The 22,188-nt window shown below is 39.1% G+C and overlaps 1 protein-coding gene across 2 annotated transcripts in view; it reads left to right on the forward strand.

Annotated features, from left to right (window-relative positions):
• The window catches only part of SLC9A9 (solute carrier family 9 member A9), a 755,878-nt gene that overhangs the window by 13,492 nt on the left and 720,198 nt on the right, over positions 1-22,188 (forward strand). For both annotated transcript variants that reach the window (XM_036758117.1, XM_036758118.1), the window contains exon 2: positions 8,893-9,095. In XM_036758117.1, coding sequence (XP_036614012.1) covers positions 8,893-9,095 — 203 coding nt within the window. The remainder of the gene's footprint in view (positions 1-8,892; positions 9,096-22,188) is intronic.

Below are 22,188 nucleotides of genomic sequence, written 5' to 3' on the forward strand. Positions count from 1 at the left end.
TTATGTCTCTAGATCTTATAATTCTTTGATTCCCACACCAGTTTTATAGACTTTGCTAATGTCACACCCCAATATTTTCAAGCCAACATGGTTTTGTTACTCTCATCGACTTGCTCTTCATCGGATCTTAGTAACTAGAAAAGGTACCTTATAAATCACTTAAGTGAACCCCCTCAACCTATCAATGAGGAAAAGGAGGCATTAAATAGGGAGACAATATACCCAAGGCCACAGAGAGCCAATCGCTGAGTCAGAATTCAAATCTCAGATCTTAGACACATCCAATGCTCTTTCCCCACTAAGCTTCACCCATAAGCCCAAGACTACTTTAGGAGCTGAGCTTGGCTCCAGAGAGAGCTGAGATAATGCACTTCCCTCCTTTCAATGCAGAGGTGGAGAACTATGGCTGAGGAATTTTATATGCAGCTGATTTGTTGGTTGGTTTGCTGAAATTCCACTCCCTTACACCCTTTACCCTCTCTAGGTAGGGAAGAAGGGAAGGCTAAATTAATAAACTAATATAGTATAAAAAAATAAATCAGAAGTAAACTATGAAGAATCAGGGAAATGTAGTTGTTTTTGGTGAACATTTTATTTTTGAGTAGTAATTGAAATAATACTATCTCATCTTTACAAAGTGCTTTGAAGTATGCCAAGTATTTGATTCATAATACCTCTGTCAGGAATGGGGGATCTTCATAAACAGCAATAGCATTCCCATTTTGCAGATGAGGAAACTGAGGTTCAGGGTTATTAAGATACTTGGCCAAAGTCATATGACTCATAATGGCAGAGCTGAGGCCTGAATAGAGATCCCCAACTCCTGACCCTATGCCCTTTCCACTGCTTCTCATATTTACATAATAACCACTCATATATCCACAATATTTATAGATTTTTTTTTCCAAATTCTCTAGTCAGTACTGTGTATCATAGAACAAATACGTGTCAGGTACATCAAGGACAAGTTGGATTGGATGACTTCTCAGGTCCCCTCCAACTCTGAGATCCTGTGACTATCTCTATCTTTTAAAGATGGTGACCCAGAAAGTTTAATCATTTGCTCAGGGTCACAGTAAAAAGTGTCAGTAATACTTGAACCAAAGTCTTACGACTCCATGGCTAGTTCTTTCAGTTAATAAATCTTATGGGTAGGATTGGACAAGGAAATGGCAAACCACTCTAGTATCTTTGCTAAGAGAACCCCCAAATGGGGTGACAAAGAGTTGGACATGACTGAGACAACAGAACAGTAGCAATAACATGGGTAGGATTTGTATTTGAGGAGATCCCAGAATCACTTCAATGGAAACCTATTTGAATAAAAGCCATAACTGTCTCCTATTTTCACATGTTCTTCAGGGCTGCCAAGGACTAAGGAATTTACATATGAACAATCTAATGCAAATTATTTTATATTGCAATGATACAGACATAATATATGTGTAATACCTTCCCTGGGCTAGGCTGGCACTAAGTACATCCAGAGACAAGTATTTTGAGTGATAGCTAAGCATCTTGGGATTTGTAATTTGTAATTCCTAGGCAAGAATTATGCAATTTAATAGGTAGTGACCCACCAGAGTGAGGCTAAATGGGTGGTAACAGCTTCCCGGAGCTAGGGCAGGAGAGGGAAGTAGTGGAAGACAGGGAGGTGGCTGGCATTTCTTTCCTCTAGCTGTGGACTATGAGAGAAGAGAGACAAAAGGGGGCAGTTAGGTGTTTCTCCTCCACATGGCAGCAGCAGTAGCCTGGCATTTAGAGATTATCCTGGGTGGCAGAAGCTAATCTGCCTGGGCTCCCTTACTACTGTGACAAAGTGCCCCTGGCAGTAGACTGAACTTTGTTTCTCTGGGGGTGAAGAAAACAACCCAGAGTCTCTCCTTTCAACCTTTTCCATCCTTTCTTTTCTTTTTTTCTTTTGAATACGATCAGGGTTAAATGACTTGCCCAGGGTCACACAGCTAGTAAGTGTCTGGGGCTGGATTTGAACTCAGGTCCTCCTGACTCTAGGACCAGTGCTCTGTCCATTGCATCATCTAGCTGCCCCTCTTCCATCCTTTAAATGGAGGTTAGCTACCAGAGTTTCCTCCCCCCTGTATACTGATTTTTTTTTTTACTGTTTTGATGTTCCTTAAGCTAATTCCTTTAAATAAAAGAGTTTATTCTTCATTGTATTGAAATGAGATCCGAGTGTGCAAAGATGAGGGACAGCTCCTAGTGGGCTTTATATTTCCTAGAGTACATACATATGCTGAAATTCTCTGTTGGTGATTAAAAACCACCCAGAGGGAAAGCAGCTAATAGGGATTTATTTTATTTTACCAATAATCCAATGAATCTCCTAACCGGCAGAGAATCGAAAAATGGAGTCTGAGGCAGTTCACTGCCCTCTTGACTCAGCAAATTAGGTTTTCGTTTTCCTTGTGCTGTAATCACCAGGTGTGGCACACAAGGAGATTAAAGCCCATGGGCCCTGACCCAAATTCAAGTTAGATCCTAGGAATGGAAGATGTGGGTGGTGACTAGGAGGTAAAATCCCATCCCCAGCCATTGCTAAAAACTTCCTTCTTTCACCTTCGGAGAAGGTGAGAATGAGGAGGACCTGGACCTCTGGCCATCATATCAATATTTGATTTTTAACCTATATTTAATAATAACAGCTAGCATTTATATAGCACTTTAAAGTTTACAAAATACTTTACAAACATGTCATTGTATCTTCACAACAACCCTGGGAGGTAGATGCTAATTACCACCATTTTACAGGTGAGGAAACTGAGGCAGACAGAAACTAAGTTATGTAGGGTCACAGCTAGCTAATAAATATCTGAAGTAGGGTTTAAAGTTCCAGGGATGGGGAATCTGGGGCCTTGGGACCACATGTGGCCCTCTAGGTCCTCAAGTGTGGCCCTTTGACTGAATCCAAACTTCACAGAAAAAATCCTCTTAATAAAAAGATTTATCCTGTAAAACTTGGACTCAAAAGGTCACAACCAAGGACTTAGAAGGCCTTGAGGCTGCAGCTTCTTTCTGATTCTAGGTCCAGCACTCTATCCAGTGAGCCACCTAGCTTCTTCTATTTATTTATATAAATCAGTAAATAAAACTATAAATTGTAACTGTCGTTGTTACTCAACTGGGTGATATAGTCTATCCCCAGCCCTGAGTCCTATCAGAGACTCTCAGACTAGCAGCTATGCCTGGACAAGCTGAGTGGTGGAGCCTGTCACCGTGTATGTGCAGCATCTCTGAAGAGCCTCTGGGGCATCTAAAGGTTAAGGAAAACAGGTTGTATAAAACACTGATGAGCTTAGTCATCCTCCCTTTGCCTCTGCTTTACATATCTCCTTGTCTTTGACCTGAAGTTACACCGACTTTCTACATAGATCCCTGGGCCATCTCTACTCCTCCTGACTTTTGTCTCACCACTGGACTCCAATGACTCTGGAAGAGAAGGTGAGGCTGGGGACTTTGTGTAGCTCTGCCTCACTTAAATCCAATTCACCTGCATGACAAGACATCACCCTCAGGATGTTATTGGTCCTCTTTGAGAGTGAAGTACAAACACCAACAAGAGGTAGCTTAAGCTCTTCTTGGCTATTTCCTGGCATGAACAAAAGAAAGCCAAAAGTGGAGGGGAGGGTAGGAGGAAAAGGTGGCTGTCCTGAGGGTGGGGACATGGTGGAGAAATCATTCAGAGAAATTCCAAAGTAGTGTAGCCAGGTAAGAAATGAAAAATTTAGTATAAAGAGAAGAAAGAGGAGACATATGCCAAAAGCATGCTGGGTTTGATGCTGATGGAGAGTCAGAGTCCTCAGAGCTACTAGAAGCTTGATTGTAAACTCTATGAGAGTGTAGGGATCCTCTTGCATTCATGTTTGTATCTCCACTGGTGCATGGTACCAATCATCAGGCAAGAAACATGCACTGAATGAGAACACATCTGAGCCTGTTACTTCCAGTCAACTGGGTACATGTAATATAGAACTTATATGTTGTTTGGTGTGTAAGAGGAATTTAGAAATACAATTCCATCATTTTGTCAGTCATAAAACTGGGCTTCTGGATCCCTGCCCTCAAGTGATTCAGAATCTATCTGGGAAGATGAGCCATGCAGACTGTATCTTGCAGGGCCCATGTGGTCTTGGCATTCAGAACTCAGGTAAATTGATTGAGTCTTCACACTTATGCTATATGTAATGTGTAAACATGGAGAATGATACTTATAAAGCACCATGCAAATGCTAGCCATTATTATCTAAGGACACTTAGGCTCCATGAGGACAGGGATTGTATGTTATCCTAAATTTGTATCTTCCCCAGCACTTTAGCACAGTGGTATATGCAAAAGGTCTCTAAACTTTTATCTGCAGCCTTATCAGTAAAATATACTTGGGCATGTGCCTCATGTATATATGTGTATTAGTAAATGATAGGCGTGTAATAGTATGTACATTATCATTATTATTACATAGTAACTAATAACTTTAATATAATTTTTATATAATTCTGTTATATAGCTCCTTTGAGGAAAGCCCCTTTCTGAAGAATACTGTAGAAGCTTGAAAAACTTATGAAACATAAAAATAGAAATTAAAAGGATAAAAGATTAAACGTGATTTAACTATATATGTATATGAATATATACATGTATGTGCATAATATACACATGTGTATGCGTATACACATTCACACACATGTATGCATATATACACACATGAATGTGCACATATGTACATATACATACATATGTATGTGTATATATGTATACACAAAATTAACAGTGACAAATCCTTTTGGTACGCCAGAAGTATTAATATGTATTGGTGAGAACAATGCAATTGAATGTACTTCATTATTTTTAAATATCTTGGTTTGACATATTGGGATATTGATTCAAAGATCTGGTTATAAGTTTGGGTTATTTTGATACTTGGTTTCAATGGCAGTTCCAGCTGGAAAGCCGTCTTACCAATATGTATAGATATAAGTGGAAGAAGTACATTACTGACTATGATCATGAAGCTCATTTTTCAATTTCATCCATCAACTCATCCATCAAAGTAAAACTTTTGTTGCAATTTGCTAACAAGTTCCCATCTTCCCTGTTGTCAATCAGGTGTTCTTGTAAACTGAACAGAAGGTATGGCATTTTTTTATATTTTTAGTGAATGAATTCAGAACTCATTGGAAGGTTTTTGGGGGAGGAGATTTTAAAAGGTTAGAAGATTTTGTTTTTAAGCTTTTTCTACTGTGCAGCATTTTTACATATGATGTACTTCATTTTTTCTTCAACAAAATCCATAATAATAGATAAGGATAGGAATAGGGAATGGACCTAGGATATCATTGATATAGAGAACTTCTAACGAGCAAACTCTATCTACTGATGCAGGTGGGCATTATTTGTTATTCAGACCAATCCAACCCTTTGTGAGGCTGTGGACCCTACTTCCCGTGGGATTTTCTGGTCAAGGACAGCAGAGTGGTTCTCCATTTCCTTCTCCAGTGAATTAAGGCAAACCAAGGTTAAGTGACTTGCCCAGGGTCACACAGCTAGTATGTGAGGCTGGAATTGAACTCAGGTCTTCCTGACTCTAGGCCGCTCTGTCCACTGAGCCATCTAGCTGCCCCCTGTAACTTAAAGTCTTTATGTTGAATCTTGTCACTTAATTATGCTCCTGTGATTTCTGAAATGCCTTTAGCAAACACCATCACTGCCAACAGTCCCTGGGCTCTGATTCAGTGGCCTCTCCCAAATGCCCACCATAACTACTTGGCTTGAGAAGTAGCCAAGGGGCTTCCCCTATACCATGATACCTCATGGCATCATGAAATCCCTTTACAACAACAACAAAAGTAAATTCTTTATGGAATTTGTTGCAGCAGAATTTGCTTTAAACTCAAAGGTATTAGCTTCATGCCTTTGTTATTTCTAGTCAGGGCCTGTTCTTACACATAGCGTCTTGTGACCACCTTTCATCACACTGGGGAAGGGAATATTCCTTATTGGATTGCTTCTCTCCAGCACAGAATCTGCTTGGGAAGGTGAATCCACGGGAAACTTTTCTGGATAGAAAGCCTTTTTCATTATGTAAAAGCTATAACTAAGGTTCCGAGTAGTAAAAGGAAATTCCCTCCCAGGCCAGCACTCAGCAAAGGGCTCAGGGTTGCCTTAATTTTCCGGACTTTCTGTTATCTTTAAGAGAAGCATTGGTTGCTTGAGATCAGTTTGACAAGCATTTATTAAGTTACTTACATGTCGGGCACTTTGCTAAGCACTGGGGCTACAAAGAAAGGCAAAAACCCAGTCCCAGCCCTCCTGGAGCTCACATTCTCCTGGGGGAGGCAACATGTAAACAAACCACCGGCTGCGTACGAGACAGGCGTGTGATTTCTGCAGGACGTTTGGAGTACTCCCCAAACCAGCTGTACATGGCCAGGGGAACAACTTTGGGCAATCACTTGGTGCTCCTTATGTTTCCAGACAAGTGCTGTTGTGATCCATCAAGTGTCCTACGTGCACATCGTAGTGGGAAGTTGCTCACTGTGTGCAGAAAGGAAGGGAACTGTTACTCTTCTGCTTCTCCTTTTGTGCTTGTCAGCAGAGTCTAGCTGCACGGCTGATAACCAAAGGGACAAAAAGTTAAACAATGAGATAGACATCTCTTTTCCATTAAACTAGAACTTAACAAACATCAGCTGTGTGGGGGTGGGGTGGGAAGGAAGGGAATAAGCTTCTATACAGCACCTACTATGCGCCAGGCACTGTGTTAAGCGCTTTACAAACATTAACTCATTTGATTCTCACAACAGCCCTGTGAGGCAGATGCTGTTATTATCCCCGTTTTTACAAACTGAAGGAAACAGAGATTAAATGACTTGTCCCAGAGTCACGCAGCTGGTGATAGTGACTCAGGTCTTCCTGACTCCGGGTCCAGTACTCTAACCTACCATCAGGGTACTGGGGAAAGAAAGACAAAACAAACAAAAACCCCCAAAAACCCAGAACATAAAAAATCAGTCCCTGCCCCAGAAGATATTTTACTTGGTAGATGCAGATGAATGAATACAAATGAATATAAAATATATAGAAAGTAAATACAAAGTAATTTTGGTGGGAGGGAATTAATCAATGATCAAGCGTTTATTAAATACCTACTATGTACTAGGTGCTTAGGTGACCATGACAGAGAATGAAACAATCCATACTCTCAAGGACTAACAAAGGGTTTTAAGAATGGCCTCATGTTCTAGGTTGGGTTTGAGAAAGGATTGTCCTTGCTCAGACACAAACACTGAAAATGTCATTTCCTTATACATTTGTGTAACAATATTATTGTGTGAGACAAGAAAGAACTTGAAGTTCCTTTCTTCCAAATCCATTACAGATCTACTTATCAAATCTTGAGGTCCAATCATAATTTATATATGTCACATAGGTCATTGAATGGTTCAGAACAATCTTCAACTGTCAAAGACTAAAAGTATAATAAGGTTCAAATTAGATGAAGCAGATAACTATTTGCACCTGCAAAAAACCCACTACATCTTATTTGCTTTTTAATCCAGTACGACCAATTTAGAGCTGGAGATGATCTATTCTAGCCCATTCCTTTTCTTCCAGATAAGGGAACTGAACCAGGAGATGCTATGTGATTTACTAAAGGTCACACTGGGCCTGAGCGATAGAGGCAGGTTTTTATCATTTGGTCCTTTGAATCCAGAGTCTCTGCTCTTACTAGTGAATCTTGCTGCTTCCTAATATTATAGTTTTTATAACTTTTGGGCTACACAGAAATAGTCACAATGAAAACCTTTAGTTGTTGTTGTTAGGTCATTACAATTGTATCCGACTTTATGACCCCATTTGGGGTTTTTTTGGCAAAGACATCAGGGTGGTTTGCCATTTCCTTCTTAAGCTCATTTTACAGATGAGGAAACTGAGGCAAATAGAGTTAAGAGTCACACAGCTAATGTGTGAGGCTGGATTTGAACTCAGGTCTTCCTGACTCCAGGTCTGGGACTCTATCCACTGAACTGTCTTTACAAGATATTTTACACATCATCTAATTTAACTTCCTCATTTTACAGATGAATAAGGGCCAAGGTTGGCACCTACATACTAAAGAAATGTGTGGGCATTCAGTCCACAAAGGTCTAATAGAGAGACCCTAGGAGCTGTCCAATGCTCATACAGGTTAAAGGCCTTGACCAAGAGTGTATAGTAAGTGTTAGAGGTGAGATTTGAATCCAGGTCTTATGGATTCCAACACTGGACCCCTTACACTATTTGTGCGAATGTGTCATTGTAGAGCCAGGACTGCTATCATATTGTCTGACAGACTCCAAATTTATATTTTTTGTCACTGTACCAGAGACCAGTAGATTGAAACCTCTATGTTTATTCTAATGTAATGGAGTTCTAAGACACATAATGATTATAGTACTACTAATAAAACATTCATATAGCGCTTTAAGGTTTAGAAAGCATTTTCTATACATCATCTCATTTGATATTCCCTATTGCTCTATGAGGTAGGTATTTCCATTTTACAAATGAGGAATCTGAGGATCAGAGTTGTTAAGTGAATTGTCCAGGGTCACATGCTAGTCTATATGTGAGGTAGGATTCTTACCCCAATCTTCCTGATTCCAAGGCCAGTACTCTCTCTACTATACTAAAATCCTTTCTCATTTGAGCTAATGTGAGTTAAATGAAATATTGTAAAAATAAGAACCACAGGACTGATCTTTGTGTAGGAATAAAAGCATTTGAAGGCCGCCAAATGTTGAAGCCCTTTCCCTTGCCAACTGCCTATGTACCCAGTACCAAATATTCTAGATTTCCTTTATTGAAAGCTGTTAAATCTATATTTTTATCTCTAGGTCTCATAATGGGATTGATTTTACGTTACGCTACAGCGCCAACTGACATTGAAAGTGGAACTGTCTATGACTGTGGAAAGCTGGCTTCTGGTCCATCAACACTTCTAGTTAATATCACTGACCAAGTTTATGAATATAAGTACAAAAGACAGGTCAGCAAACACAACATCAACGCTCACCAAGGCAATGCGATGCTTGAAAAGGTAAGGGTCCTCTCTGTTACAATGGTTGTATTTCATAACTTGCCTATGTAAATTGCTACATTGTAAATTGTGGTAAATCCAGGTGCCTTTATGTGACCCACACTTGTATACAGGGATGACTGGACAAACTTCCCATGTATAGCTGACAAGTTGGCTGTCCATAAATCTCATTCTGGATTCATCTTTATCGTAAAAATAAAAATAAAATAAAAAATAAAGCTCTGCAGATAGAAGGGCAAACCAAAATCATATTGTTAACATAACTGCACTTAGGATGATGAAAATAAAATAAACAATTTGTCCCCACTTATGATCAATTCATTGAAACTTTCACATGAGGCTCATAAACATTGAGGATTGTCATGAAGCACTATGCAAAGGTTAGCCACTAGTATGTAAGAAAACAGAAGTTCCACGAGGGCAGAAATTGTATATTCTATAAACTTTGTATCTTAGCACTTAGAAGAGTGGTATATAGAAGTGATCTCCCAACTTTTTTTGATTTTCCACACTATCAGTAAAAAATAATACAAAACATGTGTATCTTCAATATATGTCTACTTATTAACACATCGTATGGACATTATGGTCCACAGGGTCATGAAGAGTTGGATACAACTAAATGGCTTAACAAGAACAACTCATGTACTACTGTATTAATGTATTGTGTACATTATAAGATATTAAAATAGAAATTTTAAAAAGATGAGATAAAGATTGAACACTATTTTTAAAAAATGCACTTTATTTCTAGTACCAAAATTCTTTTTATTTGCTAAAAGCATTATTAATCATTATATTTATTTGTGAAGTCAATGCAATTGATTGTGTTTCTTGATTTAAAAAAAAGATCTCATTTTGTGATAGTGATTCATAATTCTGGTTCTCAGTTCAGCTTGATACTTGGTTTTTAATGGCTGTCAGAGCTGGGAAAGTTTTCTCACAAAGATACGTAGAGCCAGAAAGAGGAAGAAGAGCATTATTGGTTGAACTTGCCAAGTTATGGTAGCCATTCTTCTGCAAAGATGTTTATTGAGATTTAGTTGGTGAATTTCCATTTTTCTTTATGTTAATCAGTTGTTTTTGCAAAATAATCAGAAAGAGTTGCGTTTTTAAATTTTATTTTTAATTTATGGAATAGAACAAGTATTTCCATAACATAGCACAATTAAAAAAATGGTTGCGCATGAAACAGCAGATCTACTATGCACAGCTTGCTATTCTTTTCAGATAAACAACGAAATTATCGTGTAAATTTCTTTTTTTTCCTTCTTCCCCCCACCCCCATGATTACTATTAGACACAAATAGGCATAGGTATGTAAAATTATTCTATACATACTACTATTTATCAGTACTTTCTCTGGATGCAGATAGCATTTTTCTTCCTATGTCCTTTATAGTTAATTTGGGTATTTGTAATAGTCAAAATAACTTATTCTCTCTGAGTCATTCTTAAAAATCTGTATTGCTGTTACCGTATATACCATTCTCTTCATTCTGCTCATTTTGCATTTTTTATATTTTTAGCAAATGGGTTCAAAACCCATTGAAACTTCATGTGGAATATTAAAAAATAAACAGGTTAGGAAGTTTTGTTCCCAAGTTTTTTATTGTGTAGATATGAGAATTTTTATATGTGGTACACTTCACATTATCCAATAAATCCCATAATGATGCATAGGGGTGGCTATAGGGACTGGACCTGAAATTTCATTGATAAAGGGAATTCTTAGAGAAGCAAACGTCATCTAGCAATGCAGGTCAGCACCTTTCTGCAACTTAGAGTCTTAAAGAGTTTGACACCTACAACAGCGGTGGCAAGCAAACCACCTGTGGCCCCACAACACTTGAGTGGGGCCTGAACCAGATTACCAGATTAAAATGTAGTTTCTATCTGATTTTATAAAATGCATACATATGTGTCTACAAAACCACACAACATATTTGTGTATATGTGTGTACATAGTATTAATGTGCATAATATTTTCATACCATAGTACATACACATAATTTATTAACAAGTAGACATACTGGGAGCATACATATTTTATTTTTTACTGATAAGGTTGTTGTTACTGTTCAGTCATTTCAGTCATGTTTGATTTGTTGAGATCCTATTTGGAGTTTTCTTGGCAAAGATACTGGAGTGGTTTACCATTTTCTTCTTCAGTTCATTTTATAGATGAGGAAACTGAGGCAAACAGGCTTAAGTGACTTGCCCAGGGTCACACAGCTAGTAAGATATCTGAGACCAGATTTGGACTCAGGAAGATAAGTCTTCCTGACTCTAAGCCTTGCACTCTATCCACCTAGCTGTCCAACTGATTGGATAGGGGATCAAAAAAGTTTAGAGATCACTTGGACTTGGAGATCACTGTGCTAACAGATGTCCTTATGTATGTTTATTGGTCCTCATTTCTATCAGTGTTTGACACAACTGGCCTAGAATACTCAAGAGACTAAATAAATCTCTTGCCCGGGATCACATTTTATGTCAGAGACTACATAAGATTCCAGGTCTTCTGAGCTTCAATACCAGCCATCTATTCTCTGTACCATCCTCTCTCTTGATGGAAATGAGAGGCATCAAAGGATATAAAGGAAATATTTCCAAACACCTATTTTTCAAATGCTTTTTCTAGCCCTTAGAACAGTACCTGGCACATAGTAGGCACTTAATAAATGTTTATTGACTGACTTCACAGGAATGTTTCTTTCAAAAATCGATTTTCTTAGTCATCATTGAAATGTCTCCTTTCCTTTCAAGGGACAGATTAGATTTATTTTTTTTAAACATTAGCAAGGTAGCACACTATTGACAGCCATTCGTTCTCACAGAAAAGGCAGCAGATTTGGGAAACTTTGATTTTTATAACAAAGAAAAAATGCACAATTCCTCTTTCAGTTTGACAGCCCTTTTAAGCATTTGCCATGAGAAAATCAGAACAACTCTGTGTGGTACCACAGAAGGTTTTCATGGCCACGCATCATCGGCTTTCATTTTGATTCAATCTTTAAAGTGGCTAATGAAGAGCCCATAGAAAGGAGAAGGAGAAGCGTCTGCGCTTTCCAGGTTTTGTGTGTGTGTGTGTGTGTGTGTGTGTGTATGTGTGTGTGTGTGTGTGTCACCATTAGTAGTGTCATTAGTATGATCAGTATCAGTATTATTAGTATTATCTTTAATCTGTGGTTTCTTTACAGGGAGCTTTCACGTTACTTGTCTATCTTGTGTCAATTACTTAAGTAAATACTAGATAATGTAATTTGGTAATCCATATCACTGGACACACATAAACTACACTATTTTACAGCAGTCTGATAGGGACTGGAAGAGTGGGGCTGCTACTGTCCTTGACTCCTCTGAGCTGGGGAATTCCTACCTTCCCTCAGGGTTCCTCATTAACCATATGTGACCTCATATGACTATCTATCTCATATACAGACTGAGTAAAGGTTCTGGGGTCAGTCAATATAGTAAATACATTACCAAGACTTAGTTTCTTTCTAATTGTTTAGAAAAAATATATGAATAGTCTCCTTTTCCTATGTTCCAGTAGACTATCTTGCATACCTCCTGGAGTACATATATATCGCTTTGAAAAACACTGCTCTACAAAGCAGGACACTAATTAATGTTCATAGAATTGAATTATGCCCAGTAGACAGACCCCATTGTTGGCTACATACTTGTAGAATTCTATATGAAAGGCCTAAGGAGAAATCAAAGGCATATAATTGTAATTCACATTTATACAGTGCTTTACACTTTACCAAGCAGTTTCTTGGCAACATCCCTGTAAAGGAGGTGGTCTAAGTAGCACCACTACCCTGTTTTATAGATGAGGAACTTGAGATTTACATAGGTAAAGCAACTTGCATAGGATTGCAAAACTAAAACATTATGTGGTCAGGACTTGAATTCAGGACTTGTGACTCTACACGATGCTGCTACTTGCACAAATGAATTTGTCACTACTTAGAGTTGATACAGAATGGTGGGACTACATCAGCTGATACACAAAAAAACTGCCAATTGGTTATTTGTAAATAACATGGAGATATTTTCCAGAACATGTGAAATTTTCAGTTAACACTCAATCTCAGCACATCTTCACCCTATCACTGCAAAAAAAGAAAAAGAAAACATTCATTCAGTTGCTCATTCAGTGAGCATTTATGATCGCCTACTACATGAATGGCACCATGCGTGGCACTCAGCTTTAATGATTTAAGTCTTTTGTCAGAAAGCCCTCATTTCACCAATGCAGATAGCACCCCGTCTTTGCTTAGCAGATGGCCTATGAGAGGCAGTGTCCAAAACAACTTATAGCTAAAACCTTATAGCTAACTTCTGGGTGATGAAGCCCTCTGAACTTAGCAAGGCTGGTCCTAGAATGCCGAGTCCATCAATTGCTTAAACTTTGTAGGACTTACTAAAACTTGTCCTCTGCTGGAATTGACATTAATTTGCCCAATTTCACCTCCACACCAAGGTGAGGCAACAAAAAACCCCCTTCCTTTCCACTTTTTTTTTTAAAAAAATGAGCTTCTTGATTTTTCCTTGAATTCCTGATTCTCCAAGTGAATTCTAATATTTTTTTCCAAACTCTATAAAATAATCCTGTGGAGGTTTGATTGGCATGACACAGAAGGACTAAATTAATTTAGGTAATATATCCAAGTGCTCCTTTCTGAGTGGGGCCTTTCTGATCCCTCCCCACTCCCATCCCCAGCTCTTCATGACTTTTCTTCCAAGGATACCAGGGGTCTTCTTTGTATAGGGAGTCCAAAAAGTCTTAGCACAATCTTAAAGTTTAAATGTTTAAAACGACTCTAAGATTTTTGGTACATCATGTATGTGTATTGTATATGCCTATATATGTATATCATATATATCTTATCTTGTCCTCCCCATTCCCATGAGAATTTGAGGACAAATTACATATTATAATAGAATATTTGCAGAGTGACTACCAAAGCCTTATTACTTAATTACAGCACATGCAAATTCTTCATCTTTGCAACCTTTTTGTTAGACCAATAATGAGGGCCAAGCTTCTATCTACTAAGGCAGTCCAGTCTATTCTGCCCCTCTGCAAATTACATCTTTTGTTCCAAGGTCAGTAATGTAGGACTAAGCAGAACAAGTTTACAGACCTCCATTTCTTCTGTATGAATTTTTTATGTACCTGCCTATTTATCTAGACCTATAACATGAGAGGGTTCAACTTGATGACTTCATCGGTTCTTTCTAGCTCTTGATCTATGATCCCTGAACTTACCATTTTATACCTCCCCCCCTCCCCATCCCCATGCCTGGAATGCATTCCCTCCTCAATTCTGCTTCGTAGAATGTCTAACGTCCTTCAAAGATCCAGTTAGATAGAACCTTCTAAAGAAGCCTTTCTGAAGTCCCCTGTTATTAGTGTTTTTCCTCCCCCTCTAATTATATTCTATTTACTTTTTGCTTTTTCATGAGTCATCCCATAAAAGCTTTAAAGTTGAAAAGAACTTTAGAGAATATATCAATAGCTATAAGCACTATGTGCCAACTAACATTTATACAGCTAAGATTTACAAGCCACTTCACAGATGTCTCATTTAATTTCTAAAACAGTTCTGTGAAATATGGATTATTATACCCCTCTCTTACAGATAATGAAACTGAGGCTGGCAAATAATAAATGACTTCCCTAGGTTTGCAAAGCTAGTAAGTATTAAAGTCAGGATTTGAACTCAAGTCTTTCTGATTCCAAGTCCAGCATTCTATGTATTGTGCAGGACAATTATTGCCATCAAGGAGATGATATTCTAATGGACTGAGATGTAGTCCATCCCCAGAATTTTATAGAAGAGAAGACTAAGGCCCAGAGAGATTAAGAAACGTGCCCAAAGTGACATGGCTAAGAAAGGTGGGATTAAAGTCAAAGTTTTCTTGCTCAAAAATCCAGTACTCTGGGTACATGTTGTATTCACCCTGTGGTATATAAATTCCATTCAAAAACAGTTATTTATTCATTCATTCATTCGTTCATTCATCCATCCATTTATTTATTTATGTATTTATTTATCCATTTGTTTATTTATCTGTTTATTTATTTATTCATTCATTTATTTTAAACTTTAAAAAAACCATTTTGAGTTCCAAATTCTCTCCCTCCTTTCTGCCCCTCCTCCACCACTGAGAAGACAAGCAATATGATACCCATTACGCAAGAACATAAATTCCATGTTTTGTTTTGATCTTTTTATCCGCAGACTTCAGCACTGTGGAGTCACAAAGTGCTTAGTCAGAGTTTCAATTGACTTATAGAGTAAAGTAAGTCGAGTAGACAGCTCTGCCTTATGTGATTTTAGGGGCACAAAGAGCAGTAGCAGCAGCAGAAGTAGTGTCAGCAGCAGCAGCAGCAGGAACTGCAGAATACTAGCAGCAGTAGTAAATTAGTATTAGTAGCAGCAGCAGCAGCAGCAGTGCCTGCCAAATAAGTGCCTAATAAATGTTGATTGATTCACGGAATACTACTATTACTGATACTACTAATACTATGCTGCTACTGCTATTAACATACTGCTGCTGCTACTAACCATGAGCGCTCTCTAACCGTCTGAAACCATATCTTCTGCTCACAAGGTTCTAAACAGAATCACAGGATCATAGAGTTGGAGCTGGAAGAAACCTTAGATGCCATCTAGTCCAATCCCCTCATTTTGCAGATAAGGAAACTGAGACTCAAAGAGAGAAAGTTGCTTGTGCAGTCACCCAGCTAGAAAGTGGCAGAAATGGGCTACGACCTTGGGTCCTGGGTCTCCCAGTTCCATTCTCATTCCCGCTGTGCCACGTTGCTTTCAAATGTCAGTAACTATCTCTGATCTCCATCTTCTTACCGCCCCAAAATAGTGAGCTAGACTAGTGAGGTGCCCCAGGAACCACACAAAGTACGCACATGGAAAAAACTCACTAGAGGATGGGGTTAAGGAGAACACACAAGAGAACCACATGGCTTACTAAGAAGGATGAAGGGACACGGAATTCCAAACTACCCTGAGTTGCAGGTACACCTCAGAATCCTGATGACCATTGTTGTTGTTGAGTTGTTTCAGTCGTTTCTGACTCTCCATGATCCAATTTTGGGATCTTCTTGGCAAAGATACTGGAGTGGTTCGCCATTTCCTTCTCCAGATCATTTTACAGATGAGGAAACTGAGGCAAACGGGATTGAGTGACTTGCCCAGGGTCACAGAGCTAGTCAGTGTCTCAGGCCAGATTTGACTTCAGGTCCAGCACCCTATCCACCAGGCCACCCAGCTTACCCATAGACCACATCCTGTATCATGGTTCAAGTCACAATGATAGACCCAATGTACTGTCTTGTGACTGAGGCTGATCTATAATATCGTCCCTAGCAGACTGCTAGTACAAGGCTTCACACACTGATTTAATTGCCACTTTCACCACGCCCTCTCCACACTCCCAGAATAATCTCTAGTGGCCCCAGACTGACATGGACACTTCCCAATTTTTATATTCTTCCTGTTACTGATATCCCCCATGCCCAAGTAGCAATGCCTGGTTACTCCATGCCCACAACCCTTCTGAGTCAATGACAACAAACAAATATTATTGTAATTGCCGTCTCATTCTTTCCATCTTTTTTCTATAGGATTCAAACAGAAGTAGTGCTGGGAAAAAATCACCATCCTATTATTATTGTATATTTGATATCCTACAGACTATTCTATTGCTGGACAAAATAACTGGGTTGTTTTTTAGCTGAATAGAAGTATTACAATTTAAGCTTAGACTCTGCAGTCTGAGAGCATTTTTGGTACAACTCCTAGGATGGTGAGGATGATATGCACCTTATTCTGTTCTCATGTGACTTTGGTCTCTTTAGCCAGTTTCCTGTATTTTGAAAGCTTTTTCTTGTAATAATAATCATAATAATGATAGCTAGCATTTGTATACCATGTTAAGGTTCACAAAGTACTTTACATATATTTACTCATGTAGCTGAGAGATAGAATATTCGGGTTGGTGACATCTATTAAAAATGTCATTCTTTGGTTTATTGGCTGATTTCTCCAGGATGCCTTTGACCAACTAGGTCATGTTTTGGTATGTACGTGGGAGGTGGTAAATTTTTAGAGCTGCAATGATGACTTGCACAGTTTTGACTCTTTCTTTTCATTATAAGCATTGATCACTAAGTCCGAACTCCTTAAGGATATCTTTCTGTAATTTGGGGTGGCAGTGCCCTGGTCCTGAACTGTCAATCAAAACTCCTCTGTTTCCTCAGACAAATCTGCATGATTCAACCATTTATTTGGTGCTTCTTTGTCAATATGTTATTAATTCAGTTTGTGTCGATGTTGCCTGTGGAGGGACTTTCGATTGCCCTTGTGGTTCTCAGTCATTTCATAGACTCTGTCTGGAGGTAAGCCACTTTCAGTCACAGTCAACAAATCTAGTGCCTATTAATCATCCTTTACCATTTCTCCATGAATTAATACATATATTAATCCCCAAAGTATTTGCATAAGCTTCTTTTTTTTTAAATCTGTGTATCATGTGTTCCTTTTTGGTATGGAGGTGGCAAGTTTTCTATAGCTGTTTTAGGGAGATTAGTCCTGTGTTTTGTAGGGGTATTTGTTAGGATACTTTCCAGATCTGGTATGGTCCATTTTAAAGTTCCCATGGTATCCATTAAGACTGATTTTTACCCAGGTATTAATTGCTTCAAACATATTTTTTCCCATTCAGCTTTAATTCCAGGATGTCAGTAAGTCTCTTAATGTATTTGGCCTTCTTCTTGACATCTTTATGACTTTATGCATGAGAGGTTTTTACCTGGAGGAGCCCGGGGTATTCGTAGGGATCTTCTTTGTAAAATAGTTCAATGTGACCTACAGATTCATGGTCTAAGCTTTCAGCCTTTTCATGGAATGTGTTAACAGTTTTATACTTTTCAAGTCCAAATGACATTTTGATATAATTGCATAAAGGTTCCATGAGATAAAAGAGCTACTTAAGGTATTTTTCTAGTGGAATCCTGTAGCTTGATGTCATCCATATATGTCAAGAGATTAATAAGGTGTTTTTGTTTAACTACTTCCTTAATTTGATAGTCATATTTCTTTCTATTTAGGCTAAATGATAATGGACCTTAATGGGTTAAAACCATCACCCTGAAAATGCTATGCTTTATTTGAATTCTTCTTTATGTTATTGTATTAAGCTCTCGTTATGGGTCAGGAGTTATGATAAGCATTGAGGATACAAACAGAGGAAAACTGAAAGGCAGTCCCTACTCTCAATGAGCTTACACTCTCTTGGGTGGGTGTTAATATGTAGGAGGAAGCTGAAAAGCAAGGGGGTAACAAGGAGGAGAATGGAGGAAAAGTATGGACAGTCAGGAAAGGAGTTGGGAGAGGAGTGGAAGAGGGAGTACGGGGTTGGTCCTTGTTGTCGATGTTGTTATTGTTCAGTTGTTCTCAGTCATGTCCGACTCTTCGTGACCCCATTTTGGGGTTTTCTTGGCAAAGATACTGGAAGAGTTTGCCATTTTCTTCTCTAGCACATTTTACAGATGAGGAAACTGAGGCAAACCAGGTTAAGTGATTACCCAGGGTCACACAGCTGTCTGAGGGTAGATTTGAACTTATGAAGATGAGTCTCCCTGACCTGGGCCTGGCACTCTATTACTTTGCCACCTAGTTGCCCACAACCTGGTCCTTGTCCTTCTTTAAAATGGAGTTTCTCAATGGAACTTATCAATCAGAAGATGGGGCCTCAGGGGTTGAAGGATCTTCTAGGGTGAGTAGCATTCTGGGATATGGAGGGGAAATCCAGAGAATCAGAAGCATTTTAAAATAAACAACAGTTTTCCATGGGGACATAAAAAACTCTAGCATTCTCAATGTACTTGAGTCAGTTTTATGTGTTAGTAGTATGTGACAAAGCCATAATATGGAACTTTTTCAAAAGACGTGATAATCAACAAAGGCAGTGCATATATTACAGTACTTTCAGGCAGCTTGTTCAATAATCATTCAATCAATATTGCTCTTTATATCCTTGGGACTTTTTGGAGTACTCTTTTTGCTCCCTGGCCAATATGTTGCTTTCTTATAAGTGTTATTGATTTTTCATGATACAAACTTTGAATACTTTATATAAAGTATGGCCTATATTTTATGACCCTATATTTTGAGAGGCATATGGTCTGCATTTTGAGAGGTCAATCATGTTTTTGTCCCTTGGAACAGATTTATAAAAACCTTCTTTTAAGAAAGGTGGGATTAGACTTTTGTATGAGAGGAAACTGGTAAAGCCCCTTGCTAATAATTCATGCAACACTGTGAAGCATTTAAACCAATTATTATGGATCTTATCCAATGCAATTTTCCATTTTTGAGGAGAGGCTAAAATTTTCATCACCTTCTTTAATGTAACTATAGCACCACTCATTATGTTAGTAGTGGTTTGCCAGCTTTCTCTTTCTTGTTCGATCCACTTTGCCTCTTTTGTTGTTGTGGAACTTCTTGCAACCATATAGAAGAACAAAAATTTTCCACATCCTCCTTCTGAAAGGATTCTTTTACTTCTCAGCCTTCTACAGTGACATCATCCTAGATCACAGGAGCTCAGTGCTAGAGCTGGAGGAGACCTTAAAGTCTGTCTAATGAACGTCTTTATTTTACAAATGAGAAAACGGATTCCCAGCAAATAACTTGCCCAAGGTCACACTGGTAGTCAATGGAAGAACAAAGATTTGAACTCAAGCCTCCTGACACCAAATCCAGTGTTCCTTCTATTGTGTCACCCTGCCTCCACCATTTCTGGCTGTGAACCCTGGAGTTCAAGTGGGCAAGGCAAACTAGCTATCTGACTTCTCCAGGGTCGCAGCAGTGGAGCTTTTATTTCTCAACCACTCAACCAACAAGGACAACCACCAAGACAAAAATTAAACAAAATATTGTGCTAAGGGCTAAAGATATAAATAAAACATTAAGAGGGTAGCTACTCTCAAGGTGTTCACATTCTAAGTGGGGGGAGGAGAAAAGATTTGAAGGAGGTTTTAACCACAGGATAGAGGGAAAGGCCCAATGGTCTTTACATTGCGGGGGCCAGGCAGATGGTAATACATCTTGCTTAGTAGCACTTCCACTGCCAAAACCACATCTGTTTTTGAAATTGAACCATTTGACTAGCCAAGGATTTTGGAGGGGACAATTTTGTTTTCTGTTTTTTAGTAGCTGTGGCTGCTGAAGAGGTGGAGTCTGCAGTGTCTGAAAAAGCTGTTGCTGGGTCCATCTCCTCAGAGAGTGCTCTCCTGGGTGATGGCTTTGAGCCAGGATGGTGTAGTATTAATGTGGATGGGTGGGGAAGATCTTTGATCACATTAATACTGCAGATGGTAGGGCCAGTGGCCTGGAGAGCTGAGTGCTGTTGCTAGGGCTCTTGGGTACTGGGTCCTGGGTTGTTCCTGCCACAGTCTTAGGGGATATAGCAGCTTTGGTTTGGACCTGCTGGTACATATAGCATCCTGTCCTTCCCTCAAGATGTGTTGATACGTTGACTAAGATACCTTGCCTTCCTGTTTGTGGCAGCGAATAGGGGATTAATGGTGGTAGTGATGGGGATGGTCCCATCACAATAGGGGTTATTGCTCTGGGATGGCTAAGGGGATTGGGTTGGAAGCAGGACTAGAGAGCTCTTCTGTTCCCTGGGCTCTTGGGCTAATCCGTTCATTAGTGACAGTTGGTCAACAGGAGAGGTTTAGTTTAAGCATGCTTTGGTGACAGAGAACTGTAGCCTTTTGGCTCTCTCCTTCTCTCTCTCCATCCTATAAAGCAACCCACAATTCAACCCAGCCAGCACTTTACCCTCCCTCCTTTCCAGGTGGACTAGCCTCTCTCTTTCTCCTCCTACTATGTCAATGATCATGTCAATAATTATGGGCCTGCTTTTTCTTCCCACCAGTTGTAGAAAGAGCACAGAGTCTCAAACCCTGTGGGTTAGAGTAGATAACCTCTGAGGTCCTTTCTACCTTTGAGAGTCTTCCCCTACCTCACCCCACGTTACTGTAAAAACATTCTCCTTCCCACTCAACTGAATTTAATTACTTCTTGTATTATTCTCACATCATGAATTACATAGTTGATTCGAGGGTGTAGTTCACATTATTTGCCTCAGTGCTGCTTGCCTGGGGCATGTGTGCCAAAATTGCTAGTTAAATATCTGAAGGGTTGTCATGTGGAAGAGAGATTATACTTGTTCTATTTGCCCCAGAGACTAAAGCCAGAAACAATGAATTGAATTTACAAAGAAACCCATCTGAACTTGAAAATTTCCTAAGAATAGGAACTGATTAAAAGGAGAAGAAAATTCCTCAAGAACTGGAGGTCTTCAAGGGAGGCTGGAGGACTATGTGTCCATCTGTTATCATAGGAATTTCTTTGAGGTATAAGTAAGACTGCACGGTTTCTCAGATTCCTTCCACCTCTGAAATTCTGAGGTTATGTATGTGATGCTGGGTCGGAACTTGGGGGGACCGGATTTTCCTTCCAACTCTGCCACTAATGACTTGGTCGACAAGTGTCAAGTCACTCACCCTATCATCTGGGCCTCAATTTCCATCTCTTGTGGAATGTGATAGTAAGGTGCCTCTCTGTTCTAATATTGTGCATTTCTGTGGAGTGGAGCTATAGCGCCTTTGTGAATGATCATAAAAAAAATAGACTCATTTGCTTTGTTTTCCAGTGCTGCATTTAATCTCATGTCTTTGTCTTTACATGTAAAAGAGCAGAGAAAGGTTTGAGGGAAGTCTGAATTAAATTTCTTAGCAGCTGAGCCTAGGCTAATATTTCCCTTTACTTCAGCCTCTCTTAGTTCCCTAATCAGCTCCTTCCCTGGTTAGGGAACCTCTCAACGGGCAAAGGACAAAATGAGATATTTGGCTTTCAGCTTTGAAAATTCTGTAATACGCTTGCACTAATGTGGATTCAACTGCATGGAAGGATTGGACTGTTTTCAACTCGTAAGAGAGATTTGTCTCTTGAGTCAAAGTTACAGGTTTGAGAATCATTGG

This window comes from Trichosurus vulpecula, chromosome 4 (assembly GCF_011100635.1).
Source record: "Trichosurus vulpecula isolate mTriVul1 chromosome 4, mTriVul1.pri, whole genome shotgun sequence".
Classification (NCBI taxonomy): Eukaryota; Metazoa; Chordata; class Mammalia; order Diprotodontia; family Phalangeridae; genus Trichosurus; species Trichosurus vulpecula.